The 24,405-nt window shown below is 37.6% G+C and overlaps 2 protein-coding genes across 2 annotated transcripts; both read left to right on the forward strand.

Annotated features, from left to right (window-relative positions):
* Window positions 1-2,329: 2,329 nt before the first annotated feature.
* On the forward strand, window positions 2,330-14,021 carry hid1b (HID1 domain containing b). The gene is made up of 19 exons (XM_016288908.1): window positions 2,330-2,457; window positions 3,345-3,494; window positions 4,980-5,150; window positions 5,693-5,806; window positions 6,336-6,442; window positions 7,222-7,335; window positions 7,455-7,707; window positions 8,705-8,761; window positions 8,924-9,064; window positions 9,283-9,373; window positions 9,630-9,781; window positions 10,231-10,309; window positions 10,389-10,553; window positions 11,146-11,388; window positions 12,144-12,292; window positions 12,378-12,455; window positions 12,611-12,702; window positions 13,212-13,370; window positions 13,574-14,021. Exons 1-19 carry the CDS (start codon window positions 2,392-2,394, stop codon window positions 13,635-13,637), a joined length of 2,445 nt encoding a protein of 814 aa, XP_016144394.1. The 5' UTR covers window positions 2,330-2,391; the 3' UTR covers window positions 13,638-14,021.
* A 951-nt stretch (window positions 14,022-14,972) lies between these two features.
* Window positions 14,973-21,685, forward strand: LOC107597785 (Usher syndrome type-1G protein homolog). Its single transcript, XM_016288966.1, has 4 exons — window positions 14,973-15,250; window positions 18,207-18,657; window positions 19,482-20,051; window positions 21,206-21,685. Exons 1-4 carry the CDS (start codon window positions 15,087-15,089, stop codon window positions 21,488-21,490), a joined length of 1,470 nt encoding a protein of 489 aa, XP_016144452.1. The 5' UTR covers window positions 14,973-15,086; the 3' UTR covers window positions 21,491-21,685.
* Window positions 21,686-24,405: the final 2,720 nt, after the last annotated feature.

Consider the following 24,405-nt stretch of genomic DNA (forward strand, 5'->3'; position numbering starts at 1 on the left):
ACAGTGATGATGATCTGCAGCTCTCACGATCTTACAGTGCCTTTATTAATACATGTGGGTGGATCATTACTGGAACCAAAAGTAATCTCTAAACAATAACTTAAACCAGTTTGTAATTTCTTTTAAAATTATGTAAGAGTGTAACTATGGTTTGCTTGCCATTCAATCAGTTTACTACATTGTGCAGTTCTGTTGTGTACTGGTTGCTCTGATATTATAATGAAAACAATATGTATATGTTGACCTAAAAACGGATCACATTCCTGTGAGATTCTTAGCAACAAATGTACATATAGAAAATTCAATAACATAATTGATAACTGATCAATTATACTTAATGTTATGTTTACAGCAAATCTGTCTTGCATATAAAAATGTATTATATCTTGTTCCAATGGCACAAAAATATTGCAATGCATTAGAACAAAACAGATATATTAAATATGCAGAGTATGTGGATGGAGGCTAGTGAGCAACCATTTCTATGAAGACCAGAGTTGTCATTGTTGAATCAGCTGGTAGTCAAAGAAACAAAGACAATTCAACACAATATTAAGTAATACACATACCTCTCCATTTTCCCATTTTAAAACCAAACATGAGGAGTTCAGACACACAACTAGCAGGACAAACTTTGTCTGTGGAAGAAAAGTAGTGCTAATTAAAAAAAAATAATCATGTAATGTAATTTACATGTTTGCAATATTTTAATTACCTCTTCTTTATGCCAGTCAAAAAAGGTTGTCCTTGGTTGTAACAACAGGAGTTAAAGTTTAAAGAGTAAAAAATACATTAAATGCATTAACAATAAGTTAAGTGCACCAATAAATGTTGCAATCAATAAAAATAAAGTGTGAGCACAAATAACATGTGACATAAATTTATGTAAAATTAATCATAACAGTTGGGTCAGTAGGTCATCCAGGTATTTGTATGCATAAAAAAATAAAACATAATTTTTCAAATATTAATGTTGCAGAAAAAGAATAGTATTGTTTTCCAAACATAGACGGGGTCTTTAAAAGCAACAATGCAGTAACACAGACATAAATAAAATCACCACTTACCACTGCAAATGATATGAAAGCATCTGAAGATGCCTCTTGAATTTAATATGCTGACTGCTTTTGTTGGATCATCTTTCCTCTTGCTCAGTGTGGGGTGTAACATGTTACAGTAATCAGATGTGCTTTTCTTTCTTGGTTTATAATGTGTTTTGCAAAATGATGTCCAAACACAGGAAATGCTGGGTGATATTAGATACAAACTGTTTTGGAGAATAATTAACAGTAAGAATGAACATCACCAGCAGTTACTAAAAAGAATAGCATGAAATGAGCATGCATGCATGAGTTTATTTCAGTTATGCGAAATTACATGTAAACAAGACTGTTCCAAGTAAAGCATGTCAATGTTTTTCTGAATGAATTTTGGATTTAAAAATGATGGATTTGAAAATGCATTTAAACATTTTGCTTGTAATAACTGGCCAAATATTGTCATCTGACGTTGCTGCTTTTGCCATTTTTGAAATGTCAAAGCAAAAACAGTCATATTACCATTTCTGAGTCTCAGCTTAAAAACCCCAAATTGCAATGAATGAGCTAAATCTGTCATTTGCAACCACGCAATGTTAGGCTTCATATGAAACATAAAGAAAACACAAACTCTGCCTTGCAACATCCAATGGTATTTCTACATTCCTAGTAAAGTATACACATTTCAGTTCTATCCAATAACTATGCTGTCAGTATCTAAAATACAACAAATGTATAGATTTTACTTTATGTATTTAAAAGCACCATTCAAATAATGGTGCAGGAAACAATATCCACAGTTACACCAGGTGGTTTTTCACTAAAAATGTTAAACACCTTCAAGAGAAACATATACTTCCACTGGGGACAGAGAAAATATTATTGTGTGTTTACTGTATGTCTATACTTAAATCACAAAGTATCTAATGAGCAGTCTAATAAAGGAAACGCTGTATTCAATGCTGGCCGCGCCTTTAAAGAAACAGCTTAACGTTAATTCACGGAATGCTTAAGGCACTCAACATTTAAAGAGTAATCGTTGAGCAAACATTTACTTTACACACCCGGAAAAAAAAAGACTTTGCTTGCATCCTGGTCACGAACAAACGATTTCTACTATGGCTACTACTTAAGCCTTGTCTCGTGAATATTCATAAGGTGATGTTCGCTCAGTCGGCCAATCTGATTGGCTGACGATTGAAACGTGTGCCAAGGGAGCTGGCGAATTTCACGTCAACGTCCGTACAGCGTAATTAATATTCATGAGCTAAACCTTTGCCGTGGTAGGATTGGCAATTCGGCGTCGTTTTCACCTGCGCCACACACAGGTGCGCGGTGGACAGATCGGAGTGAGATGGGTAATTCAGACTCCAAACTGCACTTCAGAAAAGCGGTGATACAACTTACTACCAAAACACAGGTCAGGTTTATTTTATGTGACTTTTGTAAGCATTTGTGTAGGGTTAAAAATGTTCCAAAGCGCTGTTAAAGTGTAACAGATGGAAAACATTTTTCTTATAATATCTAATAATATTCAACTTTATACACTCGTTTGGCCATTTCAACTTTCTTTTAATGTTAAATTAAGTTTTTACTCCTCATTTAATGTCAAAGCATTCAGATATAGCCTATGCACTAGAGAGAATCAAAAACTTAAAACATGACAGCTGTGTGCAGTCATCAGTCATGCTGTTTGTTTTAATTCCATTCAGTCTGCTTTTCTCCTTTCTTATTGAGTTTTACGGCTGATGCTCGTGCATTTAAGTTGAAGCTGACCTGCTTTAATTGTTCTCAGTAAAAACATTGTGTTTATGAGGAATTTACATTAATTAATCGCATTAATTAATTCTGTCAACACCCTTTCCTGTATCAAAGAATGTTAAAAAATTAATAAAGGAAAAATAATATATTTTGTATTTTGTTAGAAAATTAAAAAAAAAAAAAATGTTTTGACAAATAATGAAAGAAATTCGTGCATTTAAGTTGAAGCTGACCTGCTTTAATTGTTCTCAGTAAAAACATTGTTTATGAGGAATTTACATTAATTAATTGCATTAATTAATTCTGTCAACACCCTTTCCTGTATCAAAGAATGTTAAAAAATAAATAAAGGAAAAATAATATATTTTGTATTTTGTTAGAAAATTTAAAAAAATAAAAAATTGTTTTGACAAATAATGAAAGAAGATACAGGGGAAGATGTCTATAGACCGAAGATGCCACTATCTTATCTCAATGCATTTGTTATGAAAGGTTATGCTTTCTTAATCTTGACTTTTTAAAATGGACCCTTGTGTGATTTTGTAGCCCGTAGAGGCCTCTGAGGATGTGTTCTGGGACCAGTTCTGGACTGAAGTCAACTTGACAGCACAGGATATTTTTGCTCTGGTTCCTGCTGCTGAGATCCGTGCTGTGAGAGAGGAGTCTCCGTCCAATCTGGCAACCCTCTGTTACAAGGTACAGCCTGTGTCACATAATGGAGGTTAATGATGAGAAAAAATATGGTCATGTGATCTCAGCATGGGAGGGGACCTATGATATGCTATAAAATAAATGCTTTGTAGCCTAATAATATGACTCTTGTGTAAACATGCATGCATTTAAGTCTGTTTTGACTTGGAAGTGATGCTTAAAAAAATATCAGGAAAAATGCATTGTTATTAGTACAGGAACCAGATTTTGGAAATGTGTCAGAAATACACACAATTTTTAGATTTAAAAAAAACATTGTTTGGGTCCTTTTTCACACAGGTATCAACTGAGGCTTTATGCATGATTCTCATGATATTTATTTCATCTGTGAATTAGATTTGTCTCTAAAATATTTTTTGCGCGATATATATTTAGGCTCTTTCACATATGTTACATTTACATTTGGGACTGAATTGTCTTGATAAGCGTGAATATGCACACATATTGATGAACCACTGCAGCATGAAAAGTTGAAAGAAATATACAGGTACATCTCAAAAAATTTGAATATCATGAAAAAGGTCAATATTTTTTGTCACTCATTTCAGAAAGTGAAACCCATATATTATATAGATTCATTACACACAGAGTGAAATATTTCAAGCCTTTATTTCTTGAAATTTTGATGATTATGGCTTACAGATAGTGAAAACCCAAAACTCAGTGTCTCAGAAAATTAGAATATTGTGAAAAAGTTCAATATTGGAAAGTCATGTTGTCACACCCTAATCAGCTAATTACCTCAAAACACCTGCAAAGGTTTCCTGAGCCTTTAAATGGTCTCTCAGTCTGGGGCAGTAGGTTACACAATCATGGGGAAGACTGCTGAATTGACAGAAGTCATTGACACCCTCCATAAGGAGGGTAAGCCACAAAATGTAATTGCTAAAGAAGCTGGTTGTTCACAGAGTGCTGTATCCCAACCTGGGCTTCCATTACACCTGAGCAGTGCCACAGGCTGATTGCCTCCATGCCACGCCGCATTGATGCAGTGATTCATGCTAAAGGAGGCCCAACCAAGTATTGAGTGCATAGAAATGAACATAGTTTTCAGAAGCCTGACATTTCTGTTTAAAATATCCTTTTTTTTATTGATCTTATGTAATATTATCATTTTCTGAGACACTGAATTTGGGGTTTTCATTATCTGTAAGCCATAATCATCAAAATGTCAAGAAATAAAGGCTTGAAATATTTCACTCTGTGTAATGAATCTATAGAATATATGGGTTTCACTTTCTGAAATGAGTGACAAAAAATATTGACCTTTTTCATGATATTCTAATTTTTTTGGATGTACCTGTATATAGATCGCATAATTGTAGACTCTTTTTGAACAGTAACGGGTTCAAAAATGTATTTAGATCAACTGACTTTTCTGAAGTACTAATCATTTCTTCAGCTTTAAAACATTATGCACCTTTAAAGTGTGTGTGTGTGTGTGTGTGTGTGTGTGTGTGTGTGTTGCAGGCAGTGGAAAGGCTCGTTTTGAACGCCGACTCGGGCTGTGTGTGTGAGAGAGACAGACAGACTGTACTGAGCTGCATTCGTCTGTTGACTCGGATTCTGCCGTATATCTTCGAGGATCCAGACTGGCGTGGATTCTTCTGGTCCACTGTGCCAAAAGCGGGCAAGACTGTGGTGAGGGAAATTTCAAAATTGCTTTCAGAGTGGTTAATAAAGTTCTTACCTCTCCAAATGGTTGAATATGCAAGTAAAGCATGCAGTTTGCACACACTCCCAGAACGTCACCGCCGAACATGAGCTGTGCAAGCAGGTTTTAAGAAGATACACAGCAAAGCTTTGCCTAGCTTGGTCTTTTATTTAAAACATGAGCTGTGTGTATGTTAGAGAGAGTTTGTTCTGCGGTGCATTTTTACGGTCTACTGTTACCAGCCTAAACACTGCTCTGATTGTGTCTGTCTCCAAGAACGACGGCGTATTAAATACCCTGTGATTAGAGAGATGAAGGGAGCAGAATGAGTGTATTGATGAAGTCATTCTGTGCGTGAAACTCTTCAGAAAGCCAATAGCTCCTCAAACGCTTGTCAGACGAGTTTGAAGTCTTGAAGTTTGCACTGTTAAAAAAAAAAGGAATGCATAAATGTCTTGCTTTTGTGATTAAAAACATGCTTTCTTTGTAGAATGACAGACTGATTTGGTGTGTGTCTGTGTTGATGTAGGATGAAAGCGATGACGAGAGCACGCGGCCGTTGGCGGAGTCTCTCCTCACAGCTATATCTGATCTGCTTTTCTGTCCCGACTTCACTGTCGAGAGCCAGAGCAGGACCAGTGCGGTAACCCTCTCAATCCTTCCTAATCTGGCAGAGCTTTTGACTAATAAAATCAGATTCATATTACTTAGTCTGGCCAAGAAACACCTGCTTAAGTCCATGAGAATGACGTAGAAGTGACCAGCACTAGTTCATGTCTTAAAATGTCATCTAGAACATTACATGAAACATAAAATTGGCAAAACCACCATTCAACAAAATGGTTGCTCATTCAAACAGAGGCATCGAAGTCTCAAATGTTTGCACAGACAACACAAAGAAATTTGTAGAAAATGTGTTTGGACATTTACATTTTATGCATTCGGCAGATTTGTTTTATCCAAAGCAACTTGCGCTCCATTTAGGGTAAAGATTTTTTTTTCTTCATATAATTTCATTAATTCTTAAGTTTTTATCATTTCCTCACAATCTTCCAGGGGTTTGCGAACACCAGTTTGAGAAACCCTAAGCAGGAATGCAATTTTTGTCCATCTAAATTTGGAAAAATAAATAAATAGTTTATTTTATTGACATAAATTATGTGTATGTTCAGGATGGCCCTTGTGATATCCAGTCTATAGACAGCTGTGAGTTCATCTGGGAAGCTGGTGTTGGATTTGCTCAGACTCCGCCTCTCAATCACACCCATGACTCCAACAGGTCAGAGATCCGCCCGCTTCATACTGCCCTGTCCCTCTTGTGTACTTATTATACATTCTGACCTACTTTACAGCTGGTTGTAGTTTGCATGTGACCACATTTCATTTGTATTATAAATCTAATCCATCCTCATGTGTCCATGACAACCATGTAGGACCGCCTACTCACCTGTCCATCAACCACTGCTCTAAAAGTTGAAGACCTTTTTTTTCTTACTTATTGCACTGGGAAAAATAACTGTTGTTTTTTTTATTTAAATAAGGACCAACACCACCGTTCAAAAGTTTGGGATCAAAAGAAGTCTTTTATGCTCACCAAAGTTGCATTTATTTGATCAAAAATACAGTAAAAACAGTAATATTGTGAATTATTGTTACAATATATAACAGCCGTTTTCTGTTTGAATATATTTTAAAATGAAATTTATTCCTGTGATCAAAGCTGAATTTTCAGCATCATTACTCCATTCTTCAGTGTCACATGATCTTCAGAAATCATTCTAATATGCAGATTTTCTGCTTAAGAAACAATTCTTAATTATTATTCATGTTAAAAACTGTTGTGCTGCTTCATATTTTTGTGGAAACCTTGATACATTTTTTCAGGTCTTGTTAATCAATAGAAAGTTCAAAAGAACAGCATTTTTTTTTAAATAGAAATCTTTTGTAACTTTATAAATGTCTTTGCTCTCATTTTTGATCAGTTTATTGCATTCTTGATGATTAAAACCATTAAGTATTATTTCTCTATGCCTTTCGCTCTCTTTTTCTCACTCTCAGGGCAGAGTTGTTGAAGCTTTTATTGACGTGTTTCTCAGAAGAAATATACCAGTCTCCATCTGACACGCACACACTCAACCCCTGGGTCTCATTCTTTTGCTCTAGAGAAAACCGGTAAGCGCATATGCGCTCATTTGTTGCCATTCGTTGGTGATGCAGCAGTTAAAGTTTTCTCTCTCTCTCTCTCTCTCTCTCTCTCTCTCGGTCTCTCTCTCTCTCTCTCTGTCTGTCAGACATGCCCTGCCACTCTTCACCTCTCTTCTTAACGTGGTATGTGCGTATGATCCGGTTGGGTACGGCATCCCGTACAATCACCTGATGTTCTCTGACCAGCGGGGGATGCTAGCAGAGCTGGCGCTTCAGACTCTGATCGTTTCATTGGAGCAAGAGCTTGTCGATAACTCAAACACCAGCACGAACCTGAGCACCAATACTGACACCTGCTCTGCTGATTACAACAAGAACACAACTGCTGAGGGATGTCAGGTAACAAGACTCACTAATGTGTGCAGTATAGCATCGCAGCTTAAAAAAATCTAAGAATGTTTTTCTAACATTAGGTTATAACTTTCTGAAAGTTCTCTGAACATAAAAAAAAACTGAATATTTTGACTGTTTTAAAGGTATTTGAATGTTTTGCTACACTCTAAAAAATGCTGGGTTAAATACAACCCAGTGCTGGGTAAAATAGGGACAAACCCAGCAATTGGGTTGTTTTGACCCAGCAGTTGGGTTAAATGTTTAACCCAACCTTCTGTGTAGTAACCCAACCGCTGGGTCAAAACAGCCCAATTGCTGGGTTTGTCCCTATTTTACCCAGCACTGGGTTGTATCTAACCCAGCATTTTTTAGAGTGTAATGTTTACATTAAGTTATTTCTGAATGTTTTCTAAAAAAAATTTTTTAAAAATCTATTTTTTTTAATGTGTTAAAAATGTTATGCAAACGTTAAGGGAACATTCCATTTGATCATTTTGAAACATGATGGGATTGTTACTTTTAAATGCTCTGTCCTTAAATATTATTACCATTTAAAAGCATTAGACGAGCCTAAACTAATTTTGTTTTTCGTAAAATACAATATCCCACAATGCAAATTGATGTCAACTATGATGACATCCAAAAATTAATGTTTCAAATCAAAATTGAGTTAAAAATGCAAAAACTATTTATTTGCCAGGTGATAAATCAATTCCGCTCAATGAATTAAACATTAATTAATCCTGCAACGAAACATGCATGATACTGTAAGCACAATTAATGCATAGTAAATACAACATTTATTTTTTTTGCTGGATTTAGTGCTGAATAAAACATTAAAAATTACACATTAAAATTAATTGACATTTCATTAAAAAGCATACATTCTTGTGTGAAAAAGCAGCATCATTTTTGTACATTTCGCCTGTGTTCAGTATTATGATAGTTCATAATTTCATATGCTCAGCTTGAGTATCAGATTTTTCCTCATGATATGTTTCAGACAACAAGAGGCGAAAACCTGTTTGTAAACTACCTGTCTCGCATTCATAGAGAAGAGGTGAGACACAAACACTTCACAACCGCCCCAAATCAAGAGCAACAGCCCTCTTACCCTACACATATAATAGACCTTTAAACACTGTAAATGATCAGTATCCTCACATACTATGTTTCTAATAATACCCATGTATTTTCTAAAATGCATGTCTTTTGCCTGTAGGATTTTCATTTCATTTTGCGAGGAATCGGCCGGCTGCTCAATAACCCCCTGCTGCAGACATACCTGCCCCATTCCTGCAAGAAAATCCAGTTTCATCAGGAGCTGCTGGTGCTTTTCTGGAAACTCTGTGATCTCAACAAGGTGCCACCTTGTGTCATTTTATATTTTATTTTATTGTTTTTTTTTTTTATAAAATATCAAATTTTATTGTAAAATAAAATTAAATACGAAATAAAATATTTTTTTATGTTAAATAAAAATATTTTCATATTTTTCAATTATTATTTTATTTTTACAATTCTTATGTGATTTGTAGAAAATTAATTCTGTGCTCACATTTCTTCATCTCTGTGTTTCAGAAGTTCCTGTTCTATGTGTTGAAGAGCAGTGATGTGCTGGATATTCTGGTACCAATTCTATTCTATCTGAATGACGCTCGCACAAATCAGTGTGAGTATCTGGAGCATTCACTGTTACACGTACAAGATAAATTTACGTTTCTATTTATTGTACGTTGAGAGACATTTGTAGTGAAATAATATGATGGTTTGAAAAATTCACAAGTGCATATTTAAAAAAAAAATTTATCTGTACTTTTCTGATCTTAATTCAATATATTGCTAATTTTTTGTGTTGTCTTATTGTTATGAACTGGGTGTGATAAAAATAGGCATATGTGTCAGTGTGTATATGTATCTGTTCTCAGCACGTGTCGGTCTGGTACATATCTGCGTGTTCATCTTGTTGCTGTTAAGTGGAGAGAGGAATTTTGGGGTGCGTCTGAATAAACCGTACAGTGTGCGAGTGCCGATGGATATTTCAGTGTTCGCTGGGACTCATGCCGACCTGCTGATAGTGGTGAGATGAACACTGATACGTTCATGTGACTTTGTCACATCATATTGGAGACGATGGAGATTTTAAAAGCTACAAACAAAACTAAATTAAAGCACATTTAAAGTAGTCCATATGACTTGTGCACAATATTGCGTGTATTTTGAAATCATTTTATAGCTTTTTGTAAAGAACAGACCCAAAGTTTAATTTAAGTCTTCCGATTTTCTAAAGTTGTCCAGTCTCACTTATGCAGCTTCATTTTAAAACTACATGCACCACAATTGCTTAATGCATCCTTAATTAATATTTGCATGTATGCATTTGGCAGATGCTTTTATCCAAAGCAACTTGCGTTGCATTCAATGTGTGCATCTTTTCAGTTCATGCATTCCTGGTAATATAAGCTAATAAGATTTAAGAATTGATTTGCATGAGCATTAAAATGCAAACTATTTTTTTATGATTGACAGGTTTTTCATAAGATCATCACCAGTGGACATCAGCGACTGCAGCCCCTGTATGACTGTCTGTTCACTATTATAGTCAATGGTATGCGAGTTTCTTCACAGAAATGCACATACATTTCAAGTTTTCACTTCCTAATAAATCATTGCTGTTGTTCTTTCAGTGTCTCCTTACCTGAAAAGTCTGTCTATGGTAGCAACCAACAAACTACTACATCTGCTAGAAGTTTTCTCAAGCCTCTGGTTCCTGTTCTGCTCACCTGTTAACCATCACCTGGTTTTCTTTTTGCTAGAAGTTTTTAACAACATCATTCAGTACCAGTTCGATGGTAAGTTGCTTTTGAAGCTTCATCGTTGCTGTAAAGTGAAAGTGAAGTGACATGTGGCCAAGTATGGTGACCCATACTCGGAATTAGTGCTCTGCATTTATCCCATCCAAAGTGCACACACACAGCAGTGAACACACACACACCCGGAGCAGTGGGCAGCCATTTTTTGCTGTGGCTCTGGGGAGCAGTTGGGGGTTCGGTGCCTTGCTCAAGGGCACCTCAGTCGTGGTATTGAAGGTGGGAGAGAGCGCTGTACATTCACTCCCCCCACCTACAATCCCTGCCGGTACGAGACCGACGCTCTAACCATTAGGCCACGACTTCCCCTTGTATTGTAAATACAGTCAGCGCAGTCATGGTGGCAGTTCTCCCTTTAAATGACAAATAAAATAAGAAATTGGAAGCAGCAAAAGTCTGTTTATTTGAATGCAAATCATTTTATCATATAACATTTCTGCAGCAACCCTTCATATGCAATCCTGCAACTTTGGACTTTGCAGCACAGACTGTACAAACATATTCAAATATTTGTTGAGAATGTTTATTGTAATTCTTATAAGTGTCTGTATTCATCTCTGTTTCTAAAAATCAGGTAACTTTAACCTGGTGTACGGCATCATCCGCAAACGCAACCTCTTTCACCAGCTGGCTAACCTGCCTACAGATGTAAGCTCGATCCAGAAAGCCCTGCAGAGGAAAAGCAGGAGCAACAGCACCCATAATGCCGTCTTCATGGAGACCAACAACCCCTGCAACACTGCCTGTAGTGAAGGACCATATAAAACCGCACCAGTTCAAACAGGCACTCTGAATGCCAGCTTGAAGGCCATGCCACGTACGTAACCCACTTCAGAAGCTATTGCAAATTTTGGGATATGGCATTAAAAAAAGCTGGATGGAAATTATGTATCCAGTGCATAAAATCTTAAAATGTGCATAACACATGCACGCAATTGAGGCAGATGATTTCTTTATCCAAAAAGAAAACATGGGCATAAACTACGGTGAAAACACATTTACTGAATAAATTCTTTGATGTGCTAAAAAAACTCATGTGACTAACAGATCATGTTATTAGATGAACCAGCCATCTAAAATATTGTTTCAGTCATTCTGAAATGTCTATCATCAAAATGATTTGGTATTATTACCTTCCCAAAAATCTCACACAACTGCATGCAACACAAGATAACATGACGGCGTTTGCTGTTGCATTTCATCTGCACATTCTGAGGCACAATTATTATGTAGGAAAAAATAGTTGCAGGAGCTTCCCCGGTTTTAATCATTTTAATCTTAGTGATGATAATAATAATAATAGTTTTCCAGGAAGTCATAATTTTGTGCTCTGAACAATGGAAACATTGCTATATTCGGAAGTGTTTTATGCAATATTCCAAATTTTCACACAAGTCTACTTTGGATGGGTACTGCTAGTGTTGCTGGTATTGGTAATGTTACAGCTTATTTGTTGATTTATTATGTTTTTTTTTTGTATGACTTTTGTTATTCACTTTGATCTTGCCATAAAAATGGCCTTGCTGTGACATGGCATTAAAAGAAATATGAAATTTTTTGGTTATGTTGTAGGCATTGATAAACTAACAGAAACATCACAAGTTTCTGAGGACGGAGTGACACTCTTACTGCAGCAGAGTGACTCGACCCACGGCCAATCAGATCACAGCTCTGAGACACAAGTCAGAGACGCTGAGCCGACCTCAGGTGAAGATGAAAAGGTACAGCATCGCCTGATGACCCTGACATTTAATCTACAGTACTTTATTCTGGTTATATAAATAAAATAGTTTTTTTATTCCTTAGAAGAGTGAAACCGGAGATTGTGATGGGAGTCAGAAACGTGTGTCGTCTTCATCAGACTGGACTCCTACTCAAGACTGGGTCAGTCATAAATCCTCAAGTATAGACCAATGAGTGTGTGGACCGCATATAGACTTTAATATTTGTGAGAACATTTTCAGAAAGAAAATTAAATGTGTTTTCCTCTCCAAAACATTCATGCTGATCACATCCAATCTCTGCATGCTCTCTTTCAGGTCCTCTTCTGGAAGAGTAAACTTCCTCTGCAGACTATAATGAGACTCCTGCAGGTGCTGGTGCCCCAGGTGGAGAAAATCTGCATAGACAAGTGAGATCCACATACACATTTATCATTTAATACTGAGGAACCTGGTCATTCAGACAGGCTGTTTTACACACGACACACAACAAAAATGGCACCACCTAAATATACACAATGGGTCCAAACATCTGAGAGCACTAGTAAAAATGCTTCTGTTGTAATTGAATGCAAATGGTTTCATTACAAATTCTATTATTAGCTGAATGAGTGAACGACTTTTGAAATTGTATTCTCTTTTGCTTTAATGAGCTGACATGATCAAAAACATGTTCCTGTTCTTCAGCATGATTTGAGACGTGCAAAGAGCATCGTATATTTGCCTAATCGCATAGAAATAGTGCAGAATCTGATATATTTCTTCATTTTATATCATTATATTGGTTTAAATGCCAGGTTTAAATTATATTTTAATCCCAGATTTTCAATGTGGTCTTACAGTTTTGAAGCCTAAAGGATATGTGTTACACTTTACATTTTCCTCTGACTGAGTGCCGATGCTCTTGCTGTTCTTGTAGAGGTTTGACGGACGAGTCTGAGATCCTGAAGTTTCTGCAGCACGGGACTCTGGTGGGGTTGCTGCCGGTTCCTCATCCCATCCTCATCCGCAAGTACCAGGCCAATGAGGGCACGGCTCTGTGGTTCCGCACATACATGTGGGGCATCATCTACTTACGGTGAGTCCTGCTCTCTGTCTCACTCTACAGGGCAATGCAGAAGCTACACTCAAAATTACACTCGGAGTAGAAAGTCACACAAATGAATTGTATTATATCTTTTATTAGGACTTGATCGGTGTGATGTTTTGCATGTATTTATATGTTGAAATGTGGCTAACGTCTCATAAAACAGGAAAAATTTGCTTTTTTTCTTGTTTTAGTAACGAGGATCCTCCTGTTTGGTACGACACTGATGTCAAGCTGTTTGAGATCCAGAGAATTTAATGACACTGACTCCATTTCTCCAAACTGAACACATTCACACAGATTTAATTCAACTTAACACTTTCTCTCTAAAATGTAATTCAGTCAAATCAAAGGTTTTGTTTTTCTGACCTATGTGTTGTGTATATATGAATGAATGAATTTACACTGCCCAGTCAAAAGTTCTGTTATTTCTGACACATTCTGCTTCATTTTCTTCTGAGTCAATCCATGAGAACGGACACATAACCCTCAGGCCTCTGACCTCGTGAGCAGTGAGAGGAGTGTGTGTGTTTATTATTTTTACTGTAATAGTGTTCTGTGTGTGGAGGGGTGTGAATGAACTCTGTATATATAAACTGAAGCAAAAATAAAAAAGCTGGAAATGCTGCATGTATAGAAATACAATAAAAACTCTTGAATGCCATTTATTCAAAACCAATATATGTCAGAAATTGGTTAAAATCAACATACTGTATAATCTCTGAATAGGCAATATTATGTCTCTCTGAATAAAACAGGATATTTAATGAGACAAATGCAGGATGAGACTTACACTTAGAAGAGAGGACATGGGAAAATAAGTGATTTGCAATGTCATTTCCAAACAATTTCAGAGGCAGCGCAAATGATCACATTTGGATTAAAGGTAATGAAGGTAAAATAGCATGCACTTTCAATAGACCTTTAATAGCTTCAGAAATGAGAATGACAAGTCCAGTCTTCCCATGATAATGCTGTGGCCAAAAACGAGAGCACATCTTGGATTTGTTTGATCAGATCTGCTAGAATGAGGTTATGCTGAGGTCACAGCAGGGTTTACCTCCGTTTAGATTGGATTAGTTTAATGTTTGTGCTGTGTATTCATTTTCTCAGCTGCAGGGAGTAGCCTCAATGGAGAATAATATAATTTTACAGGCTGGATGCATATATAAAATAGATAATATTTATACAAATTAATATATATATATATACACTCTAAAAAATGCTGGGTTGTTTCAACCCAACTTTGGGTCAAATATGGACTAACCCAACTTTTGAGTTAAAAATTGCGTTTAAAAATCTAACCCAACAGTTGGGTTAGTCCATATTTGACCCAAAGTATATATATATATATATATATATATATACTTGCAGTGTCCTTCATACCACTGGCCCGTTTTGTTTTTATCTAAATATAACGGGCAGTCGTGTCAAATCGTTGCATTATATCTTGCATCAATGTTTATCATTCTTGTAATATACTAGAGTGTGATTTTGCCTGAATGTGTCACCGAGTTCTCATCTGTCAGGTGTGCGCTGATCGGAAGTGGGCGTGGCCATCCCAGGGATCCTCCCATAGCAACCGCTCGAGCGTGCCTGCAGTTCCTCGAGTGGAGACGCCAGAAGCGCACGTGAAATCTCGCCATACCCGCACAACGCACGCCAAATGACCGTCCGTGAGCCGGGTCAGAGGGTTCAGCCGCCGCCATGAACGACAAATACCACCGGGCGGCTCGAGACGGTCACCTGCACCTGCTGAAAGAGGCGACGCGCAAAGATCTGAACGCACCGGATGAGGATGGAATGACGCCGACGCTCTGGGCCGCGCACCACGGCAACCTGGACGCACTCCGGCTGGTGATGGCACGAGGGTGAGTGATGCGTGAACCATTTATGGAGAATATATGTTTTTTAAATAGTTATTCATGTATTTATTCTTTAAAACATTTTAATTTAAGAATTAAAATTTCGAGACACCAAATTACATAATAATAGAGTTTTTTTCTGTTTAGATTTTGGTAATATCTGATAAGTCTAATTCTAGAAGGCGGTTGTTATTGAAATTCTAGCCATGTTCTTTTCAGAAATACATAGTATAGTAACATCTGTAAAGCTTCTGATGGGTCAGACTCCACCTAAAACACATTGTGTAGAAATACAGTTTATATTTTGCTGGCAGTGTACAATCTGAAAATCTTAGCATGTGAACATTTCTTTTATCTATTCATTTTTAATGCATTTAAATGGTTATTTGGTTCTACTTGAAACATGTAATTTTAAGAGTTGAAACATTATTAAAATAATTAATATGATATACCACGCTCTCAGGTCTGGTTATGTTTTGGCATATTCAGTTTCATTAACAGGATGGCAGTTCTGTGTTCTCCTGTATCAGATCACATTTGCATTAAGATAATTTAGCCCTCCACCCAGCCGCTCTCACTGATGGATATCTGGATTGTTTTATTTGCATATTTACTGTCCTGGACTAATTAAAATAAAGGTCACCCAGGAGAACAATGCAATTTTATCTTGAGTGATGCTTTTCTGTTGCTACTGTTATTACTGCTTAAAGGTATTAGGCCTATATTAAATACTAAACTCTGCATACAGAGGAGTTACAGATGAAGGCATGCTGTAATAATCTGCTATGTCATGGATATCTGAAGCATTCAACTCAATCTAGCTGGAATCTTTAACCAAATATGAACATATTTCGCAATCTCATGTTGTTCCAAAATCATTTGCTGTTATTTTTATTTTACATAGGGACAAAAACTTCATCAAGATTCTTCAAAAATGTATACTTTTGTGTTCCAAGGAAAATATCATCATATGTGTTTGAAACATGAGGCAAAGTGAATAATGGCACAGTTTTCTGGCTTTAGGAGTGAGCACTAGTGTTGTATTGTTTATCAAGTCATTAGGTAATTAGATCTAAATAACCTGCCTCTTATCTCCTGACCAGGTTAATAATGAAAGCTAAATGTTCTGCTCTGTGAACACCCTCACTGTTCTCTAATTAGTGTTCTGCATCAGTCCCTCCAGATCTCTGACTGAACCAGATCTGTTACTGAAACATGTTCACAAAGAGAAGCGACTGCATTTTGAGTCATAACTCAGCGTTTAGAGTTCATGATTCACAAAGTGTGTGTTTAGGAGAGGGGATCACTTTGATTTTTATAGTTTTTATAGCTTTTATTTGGATTTCATGGAATTGACAGAATGTTTTTGCCTTTCCATATATCTTCCAAATCATTCATGGAACGGATTTGTATTTGTAAAGCATGTTTAACTTAAGACATTTTGCTTATTTCCATCCTATTTCTGAGTAAAACAAAATATTCAGCAAGAAAAATGTATGGCAGGCACTTGATTTTATCCATCAGGAGTTGATTATGAATTATGGATTATGAAACATGGGCTTTAGATTAATTAATGGAGTCAGGTGTTTGGAGAGGAGAGGTATGTAACGCCACCCAAAAAGTCATTCCGTAGCAAGTTTTTTATTATTATTATGAAAAAAGATCTGAGTAATACACTATTCTTGATAGCTGAGAGCATAATTATTTTGCTTTACCACTACTAGGAACAATCAATAATGGGATAGACAAAACAGACTTTGCATCACCCATTTGAGCATCACGGCTCCAATATGTCTAGAGTACAGACAAGCGCTGTGCTACATTTCTAATGAGCAGTAAGTTTTACTGCTGAGTCTTTAAAGAGAGTCCAGGGCTGCATTCACGTTCATGGAGAGGAATTTTACACATGGCCAGACAGAGAGAAAGATGTTAATGTTCACAGTTAAAGGTCAACATAATGAATTAGGGCTATTCCTCTTCCCGCCTGCCTGTTTCCTTGGCTGTTGGCATTTTGTTAACTTGAATGTCAGCACCATTATACGCCTCAGGATTTCATGTTTTTGCTCTCTTTAGTATTTTAATCTGCTGGTCTCTGCTAATGGGGGGTTGCCATTTATACCTTTGCAGATATTAGAATTTGAGACTAAAAGAGGACCTTAGTGAGAGCAGACAGCTTATTAAATATGCAGAGTATATATACAGCATCTTTTCAATGCATTTGTCTTAATTAAGGTCTGTTGCACTTCAGTTTGTTGACGGGCCATTGCAAACATACATAATCTTGACACCATGATGACTGGTTAACATGCTCTCAATGTAATGCCAACCTACAATAAACAGAGTTTTGCACTTGTGCTAAATTGTCAACATAGTGCCTCATGAATGCAACACAGATGAAACGAATTGTCTGTAACAGTATGGTTGGTAATGAATACTACAGGTCTCTTTCATTGAAGATGATGAATGCATTACATGGTGCACAGTTTTTAATGACATCGAGAGGTAAGCCACAAAGGCAGTTTGCATAATGTGTGTGGGTGTGTGTACATGTGTGGTACAGTGGGTAAGTAGAGCTCCAAAGCATCATGTTACATATTCAGATCAACACCTTGCCACACAACAGAACATGAACGCATGCTATCATGCACCGACATGCACATGGGTACATACACATGTATTCACACACCCTATATTTTCACTAGTAATTGATCAGTGTATTGGCAAAGCCAATTAATCAGCCATTTTGAGCGCATTGGCCAAAACACATTTTGCATAAATATTGTCAACATCTCATTTTTCATTATTAATTTGTATTATATATTGGCCATCAGCCACCATGCTCTCTAAATATCATTACTGGTATCAGTCACTGACAAACCCATGTCCATCAACCAATAATTTTGACCATGTAACAATGTAAATTAGATGGTACCGATCCGCTGTTGTTTTTTTTGGTCCACAGAGGAGATCCAGATAAATGTGATATTTGGGGAAACACTCCTCTTCACCTGGCAGCAGCTAATGGCCATCTCAACTGTCTGTCCTTTCTGGTGTCATTTGGCACCAATGTGTGGTGCTTGGACAATGACTACCACACACCACTGGACATGGCAGCCTCTAGGAGCCACATGGACTGTGTACGATATCTGGACACTATCGCCGCCAAACAGATCACCATCAATCCCAGACTGGTGAGCAAATTAAAGGACCGTGCCTTCCGTAATGCAGAAAAACGCATTAAGGACTGTGAAAAGCTTCAGCGCAGGCATCACGAACGCATGGAGAAGCATTTCTTGAGAGAGAGTGCTGCAATGGACATGTCAGATACAATGAGTTACAGCAGTTTCAGCAGCACCCTGAGTCGAAGGATCCCTCAGTTCAGCACCCTCGACTCCAACATGACATACTCACAGGTACTGTGCCTGAGCAACACTAAAGGGCATAGAACTGGTAATGCTCAACATAAAACCTTTGCTTAGTGGACTTAACCATTAGGTCAATATAGACAAGCAAGTTATAAAGCTCTGTTCCAAAACCTATTCCTGGAGGGTCACTATCCTACGGAGCTCCACTCTTAATCAAACACACTTGAACCAGCTAATCAAGTTCTTCAGGATTCTAGTGTGTTTGGGCAGGTTGGAGGACATTGGCCCTCCAGGATTGGACAACCCTGAATAAGAATTTAGTACATTACCAATAAGACTGTAGCCTGGCTCACAGTCTGCGTTTTTTATTTATCTAAAAGGTGTTCAGTGGGGTTCAGGGCAGGTGGCTTTCTCTATTGACCATTGTGCAAGGGGGCATCATCATGGCGGAATGGTAAAAAAAAAAAACTTTTAGGAAAAACTTGTTGTCTATGGAGATTGCATGACTTGACTTTATGATCGTTAGTAAAGAGTGTAGCTAAAATATGTAAGCCTGTAATTTAGAAAGGGCTGTCCATATACATGAACTCTGTTAAACACTTGGCAGTAGATTAAAGCAGTTGCTGGTTCAGTCCCCACATGACTTATCACCGTTATGCCCTTGTGCAAAGCCCCAGGATGCTGGGATATTGCTTTAGATAAAGCATTTGCTAAATTAAAACTTGCTTCCTTATTCGAGTAGCTAGTTCACTAACAGTAGTCAGTCTTCAAATAGGGTTTCTAGATGTGTGCGAGGCAATGCTAACAAGTTTGTATAGTATACAGTTTGAAGTATGGCAAAGAATATGACAATGATAAAGTTCTTTTTACAGGCAACGCTTCAGTCCACAACTAGAGGCCGGACCAAGATTCAGCGGCGTCTTGAGAAGAAGAAGCAAGGTGATGGAACATTCAAGATATCCGAAGATGGGCGAAGGAGTGTTCGCTCTCTCTCTGGTCTTCAGCTGGGCAATGACGTCATGTTCTTGAAGCAGGGTACGTACGTCGACCGACGACAGCAGTCCAGCCCTCGGCTCAACATCCGTAACATGTTTTCTGGTAAACAGGACATCAGGCCAGATGATGATGATGATGAGGTAGACACTGTTTCCCGGGCTCTCAGTGATCCAGGTCTGTATGATGCTGCATACTCCGAAATAAGTACAGACTCGGGTCGGGACTCATTGTTCAACCGCCCAGGACTCGGTACCATGGTATTCCGTCGGAATTATGTGACTGATGGGTTGTTCCGAATGGGACAGAATGAGGGAAGTGTGGTGGGGAGTGAACCAGTGGGACGGGTCCCGAATGTCCGCTTACGGGGGAGATTGCCGCTGCGATCACCCAGTCTTGATGAAGTCAGCATAGGCAGCTCATTGAGTCTCCAAGAGAAGAACTTGCAGGTACAAACAAAAATCAGCAGATACCATATGGATTCCACTTGTTCCTATTAATCCCTACAGCACCTTTCTGAATCATTAAGTGCTAGATTCATCTGATTAGTTTTAAGTTAATGCTCCTGGAGGGCTACCTTCTTAAGGTCTTCAGTTCTTACCCTACTCCAGCATGCCTGACTGTAGTTTTCAAGTAATCCAGAAGATCTTGATTAGCTGGATCAGGTGTGTATCAGGTTTGATTCAGGTTGGGGCCACATTCTCCAGGATGGCCCTCCAGGAGCGAGTTGGCTACCCCTGAACTAGACTCTTAATATTGGCTGTCTTGAACTTGCAGCACATCAAGGATGGGCAACTCCGGTCCTGGAGGATCACTGTCCTGCAGTGTTTAGCTCCATCCCCAATCTAAGCAAAAAAGTCTTCACGTTTACTAGAAATTTATAGGCAGGTGTGTTTGATTAGGGATAGAGTTGAACTCTGCAGGACAATGGCTCTCCTGGACTGTAGTTGCCCATCCCTGCACTGCATAGCCAAACGTGGACACCCAAAGAATCATTTGATTTCAGTACCAAGGGCATTAATAGGGTGTTGGTCCCAGCTTCCACTCTTCAGGGAAGGTTTTCCACTAGATTTTGGAACATGACTGCAGGGAATTGCTCCCAATTAGACATGGTCTGGCACTGGATGTTGGGCCATGTGGTCGGGGTTACAGTCTGTGTTTCCAATTGATCCCCAATGTGTTCAGTGGGGTTTAGGGCAGGGGGGTTGGGAAGGCCTTTCAAGTTGTTCCACACCAGTAAATAATGTCTTTATTGACCTTTGTGCACAGGGACATCATACTGGAACAAAAAGGGTTCTATTTTAGTACAAAAATGGCTGTCCATGAAGATTGCATGACTGCATGCTTGACTTCACACACTTTTTAGTATTTAGTATAATTAAATTATGCAAACCTGATTATTAAATGGGTGTCCAGATACTTTTGGCCATTTAGTGTAAGTTATAGAAATCTGTTGATCTGAATTAATGTAAATGTGCTAATCTGAATCAGTCCGTGTAAATCTGTTGATCTAACCAGTTTATGAGAAGACACTGCATCTAGATCTGGAAGAGTGGCTTTATGATAATTATGATAATTGTTCTCATGTGGCGGCATCTTGTAGGATTTGCCATGGGAGGAAGGAGACCTGGGTTTGGAGGAGGAGGATGATGAGCTTCAGCCATCGTCAGGTCCTTTAGAAGTATTCCTGGCATCTCAGGGACTGAGTGACTTCCTTTCCATTTTCCATAGAGAGCAGATGGACCTGGAGGCGTTGCTGTTGTGCTCTGAGCAAGACCTCATTAGCATCCATATCCCACTCGGACCTCGCAAAAAACTACTTGATGCATGCAGTAGACGCAACAATGTTCTGGACGATGCTGATGGCATGCAGGACACTGTGCTGTAGAGTGTATGTATGTCTGTTATTGACTGTTCCAAAACCTAGTGTACTTTATTGCTGCCTGCATTAAGGCAGCATCCTTAATTAACTGTATCCTTGTGTCTACATAGGCAGCAATTCAACATGCCACACAGATAGCACTTCATGCAAAGTGCATGGGATACTTGTCCATTTCTCCCATGTATTGGACAAGTCTTCCAGTATTTCTGTCATCTACCATCTTGGATGTATTTTTTTTTCTTCTCTGAGCTTGTTGCATTCTAGGATTGCTTTCTCTGTAAAGTATACATGCTGCCTGGGAATTTGGCCAAAACAATAATTATGAAAAAAAAGTTATTGTTATTCCAAAAAAAATGTATTTGGCTTTTGTGTTTTTAATTTTTATTTTACGGTAACACTTTAGATTAGGAAACATTATTCACTAATAATTACTTGCTTATTAGCATGCATATTACTAGCATATTGGCTATTTATTAGTACTTCTAAAGCACATATTAATACATGTCCCTATTCTAGATCCCTTGACTCTACCCAATACCTAAACATCACTACTGCAACAACTACCTTACTTGCTTACAATAAGCAGCAAATTAGGAGTTTATTTAGGGAAACAGTTATTTGTTAGTGAATATGTGTTCCCTAATATAAAGTTTTACCCAAAATACAGTAATTTGCTCTTCCTGGGAAATTACTTTGCTTTTCTGCTGACAGCTGTGCAGGCTGTTCGATAACTGACAAATAGCTACTTGTGCATTGTTTTATTAAACTCTCATTCATTTTAACTCCATTCTGGAATGCCACACTCACTTTTAAACCAGTTCGGTCAATACCAGATTGATCAAATCAAGTCCCACCAAACTTGTTTTCCTAACTAAATATTCTGTTTCACTTTGAAATACCACATTGTGGTAGTAAAACAGGTTGCACAGTGCGATTTCACTTCTTCTTTTTTTTTCTGCCTATACCTGCATTTGGAACAAAGCCATTGTGTGTGTCTGTGCCTGAGAAAACAGCTGCCTCCTTGTGGCTGGGAGGAAAGCTACAGCTCTTCTATGGCACACATCACTTTCCAACCAGCAAAACTGTGAACAAAGAGGTTCTGCTTGCAAAATGAAGTCTACGTGCCGATGGTTTCGGTTATGAATGCCCTTGCAGTTTGGCGGCTAAATTCAATGAAACTTTTAATCTGACCTGCTATTTACCAGCTTGAGGTTCATCGAAGACATTGTGGTTCCAAATACATGCTGTGAGTTTTTGCGGTGCATGCTGATACTGTATTTTTAGGACTAACGTAAATTAGAGTAATTTGCAGTAATATTTTCAGTAATTTGCATTTTCATCTTCACAACAATTTTCAGCTCTAACAATTCCGACCAAGTAAATGAGGCCTTGTCACATGACAACCCAGCTTGAATATGACAAATTTTCTAGTGGTTAAAAAAATCTATATCAGAGCTTTAGTGTCCCACATTGTTACATACTTACCTTGTTTTTTTATTAATTTGTAACTAAATTCGTATGCATTTAAGAATTATTCAGTCTTTTCATGTTCATAGTTGTATATATGGAGCTTTGGACAGCATCAATGTCCAGCCAAAAGACATTTCAGTTATGTAAAAAGTTATGTAGGCAATTTACAGTTTTCATCTTTTGAATTCTGATGATTAGAAAGAATGATTGTATGTTGACTGACTCCAGCTGAGAGGTGGTTGGAGTTTGGGTGTGTGTGAAATACTTTAATGGCCACCTGATGTTTGTACATTTTTATTGATGTATGGTTCTGTGTATGTTATTGAACAACCACAGTCAAAGCTTCTTGCTCAGTGGGTGAGATGTTTGTTCTGGGTGCCGTGTTTCTCTGCTGTCCGCTCATTTATGGGTTTTAGAGGCTGACCTGCTGAAAGCTGATATAACTCTTGTTACTTTATCTGTCTATCCATCACACTCCATCTCCACACAATTCAGCTACACACGGCTAGCCCTTCTTGCATGTTCAGTATACATGACAGTATGTGTGTTCAGTACCTGTCTGAATACAAGTTTATTGCTTTTATTTGCTCCTGTGTCATAGCTCATTTATACACATTCATTCAAAAATGTATATGTAAATGTTTTGTAAAACCATTGTTGTGTAAGTCATTGTCAAGCAGAGAATTTTAAGATATTTTCAATGTAGAAATTGTAAAACATTTTCTTATGTAAATTGTAGAAAAATATTGATGCTATATAAAATTGATATATTTAAAAAATATGTATTTTCTTTGGATTTGAAGGTGAAATATGACCCAAGACTCATATGTTGTCAGGGTAGCCAAATGCCAGGGTGTTCAGTGACAAATTGTGCAGCTGTTTTAAAATGTCATTTTAATAAACTAGTTGTTATTACTGACCTGCATTTGAATTATTTGATGTTTATTGTTATTTTAAATAGTCTGTGTACTGTATAGAATTGCTCATGTCCTTCATCCCTGTTTTTTTTTTCTCTGACACTCCATTCTTTTGCTGCAACGTTTCTTTTGTCTTCTGCCAAGTAGATTAAAAGAGAGAGAGAGAGAAAGGAGGGAGAACAGGGTTTGCCGAATACATGGGCGAGTCAGCAGATGAGAGAAAGTAATGTATTCTAGCTGTACGAGGAGTGTGTGTGTGTGTGTGTGTTGTTCTTGCAATTCAAGACGCCACATGGGCCCTTGCTGCACTGTGGACCAAAGGCATCTTTGTAGCAACAAGAAAGATGAGAAATTTTAAATACTTTTTTTTTTACATACATTCGTGCATGATTTTGTGATTTGACTGATTGTTTTACATAATTTCCATTTGCAGAATTTGTGTGCAAATTGTATGTTAAAACATCTTTCATTTATATAAATAATATACAGAAATTAAACTTTTGTCAAATGGTTTTATGAATTTTGCAACTTTTT

This window comes from Sinocyclocheilus grahami, unplaced genomic scaffold (assembly GCF_001515645.1).
Source record: "Sinocyclocheilus grahami isolate Dianchi unplaced genomic scaffold, SAMN03320097.WGS_v1.1 scaffold236.1, whole genome shotgun sequence".
Taxonomy (NCBI): Eukaryota; Metazoa; Chordata; class Actinopteri; order Cypriniformes; family Cyprinidae; genus Sinocyclocheilus; species Sinocyclocheilus grahami.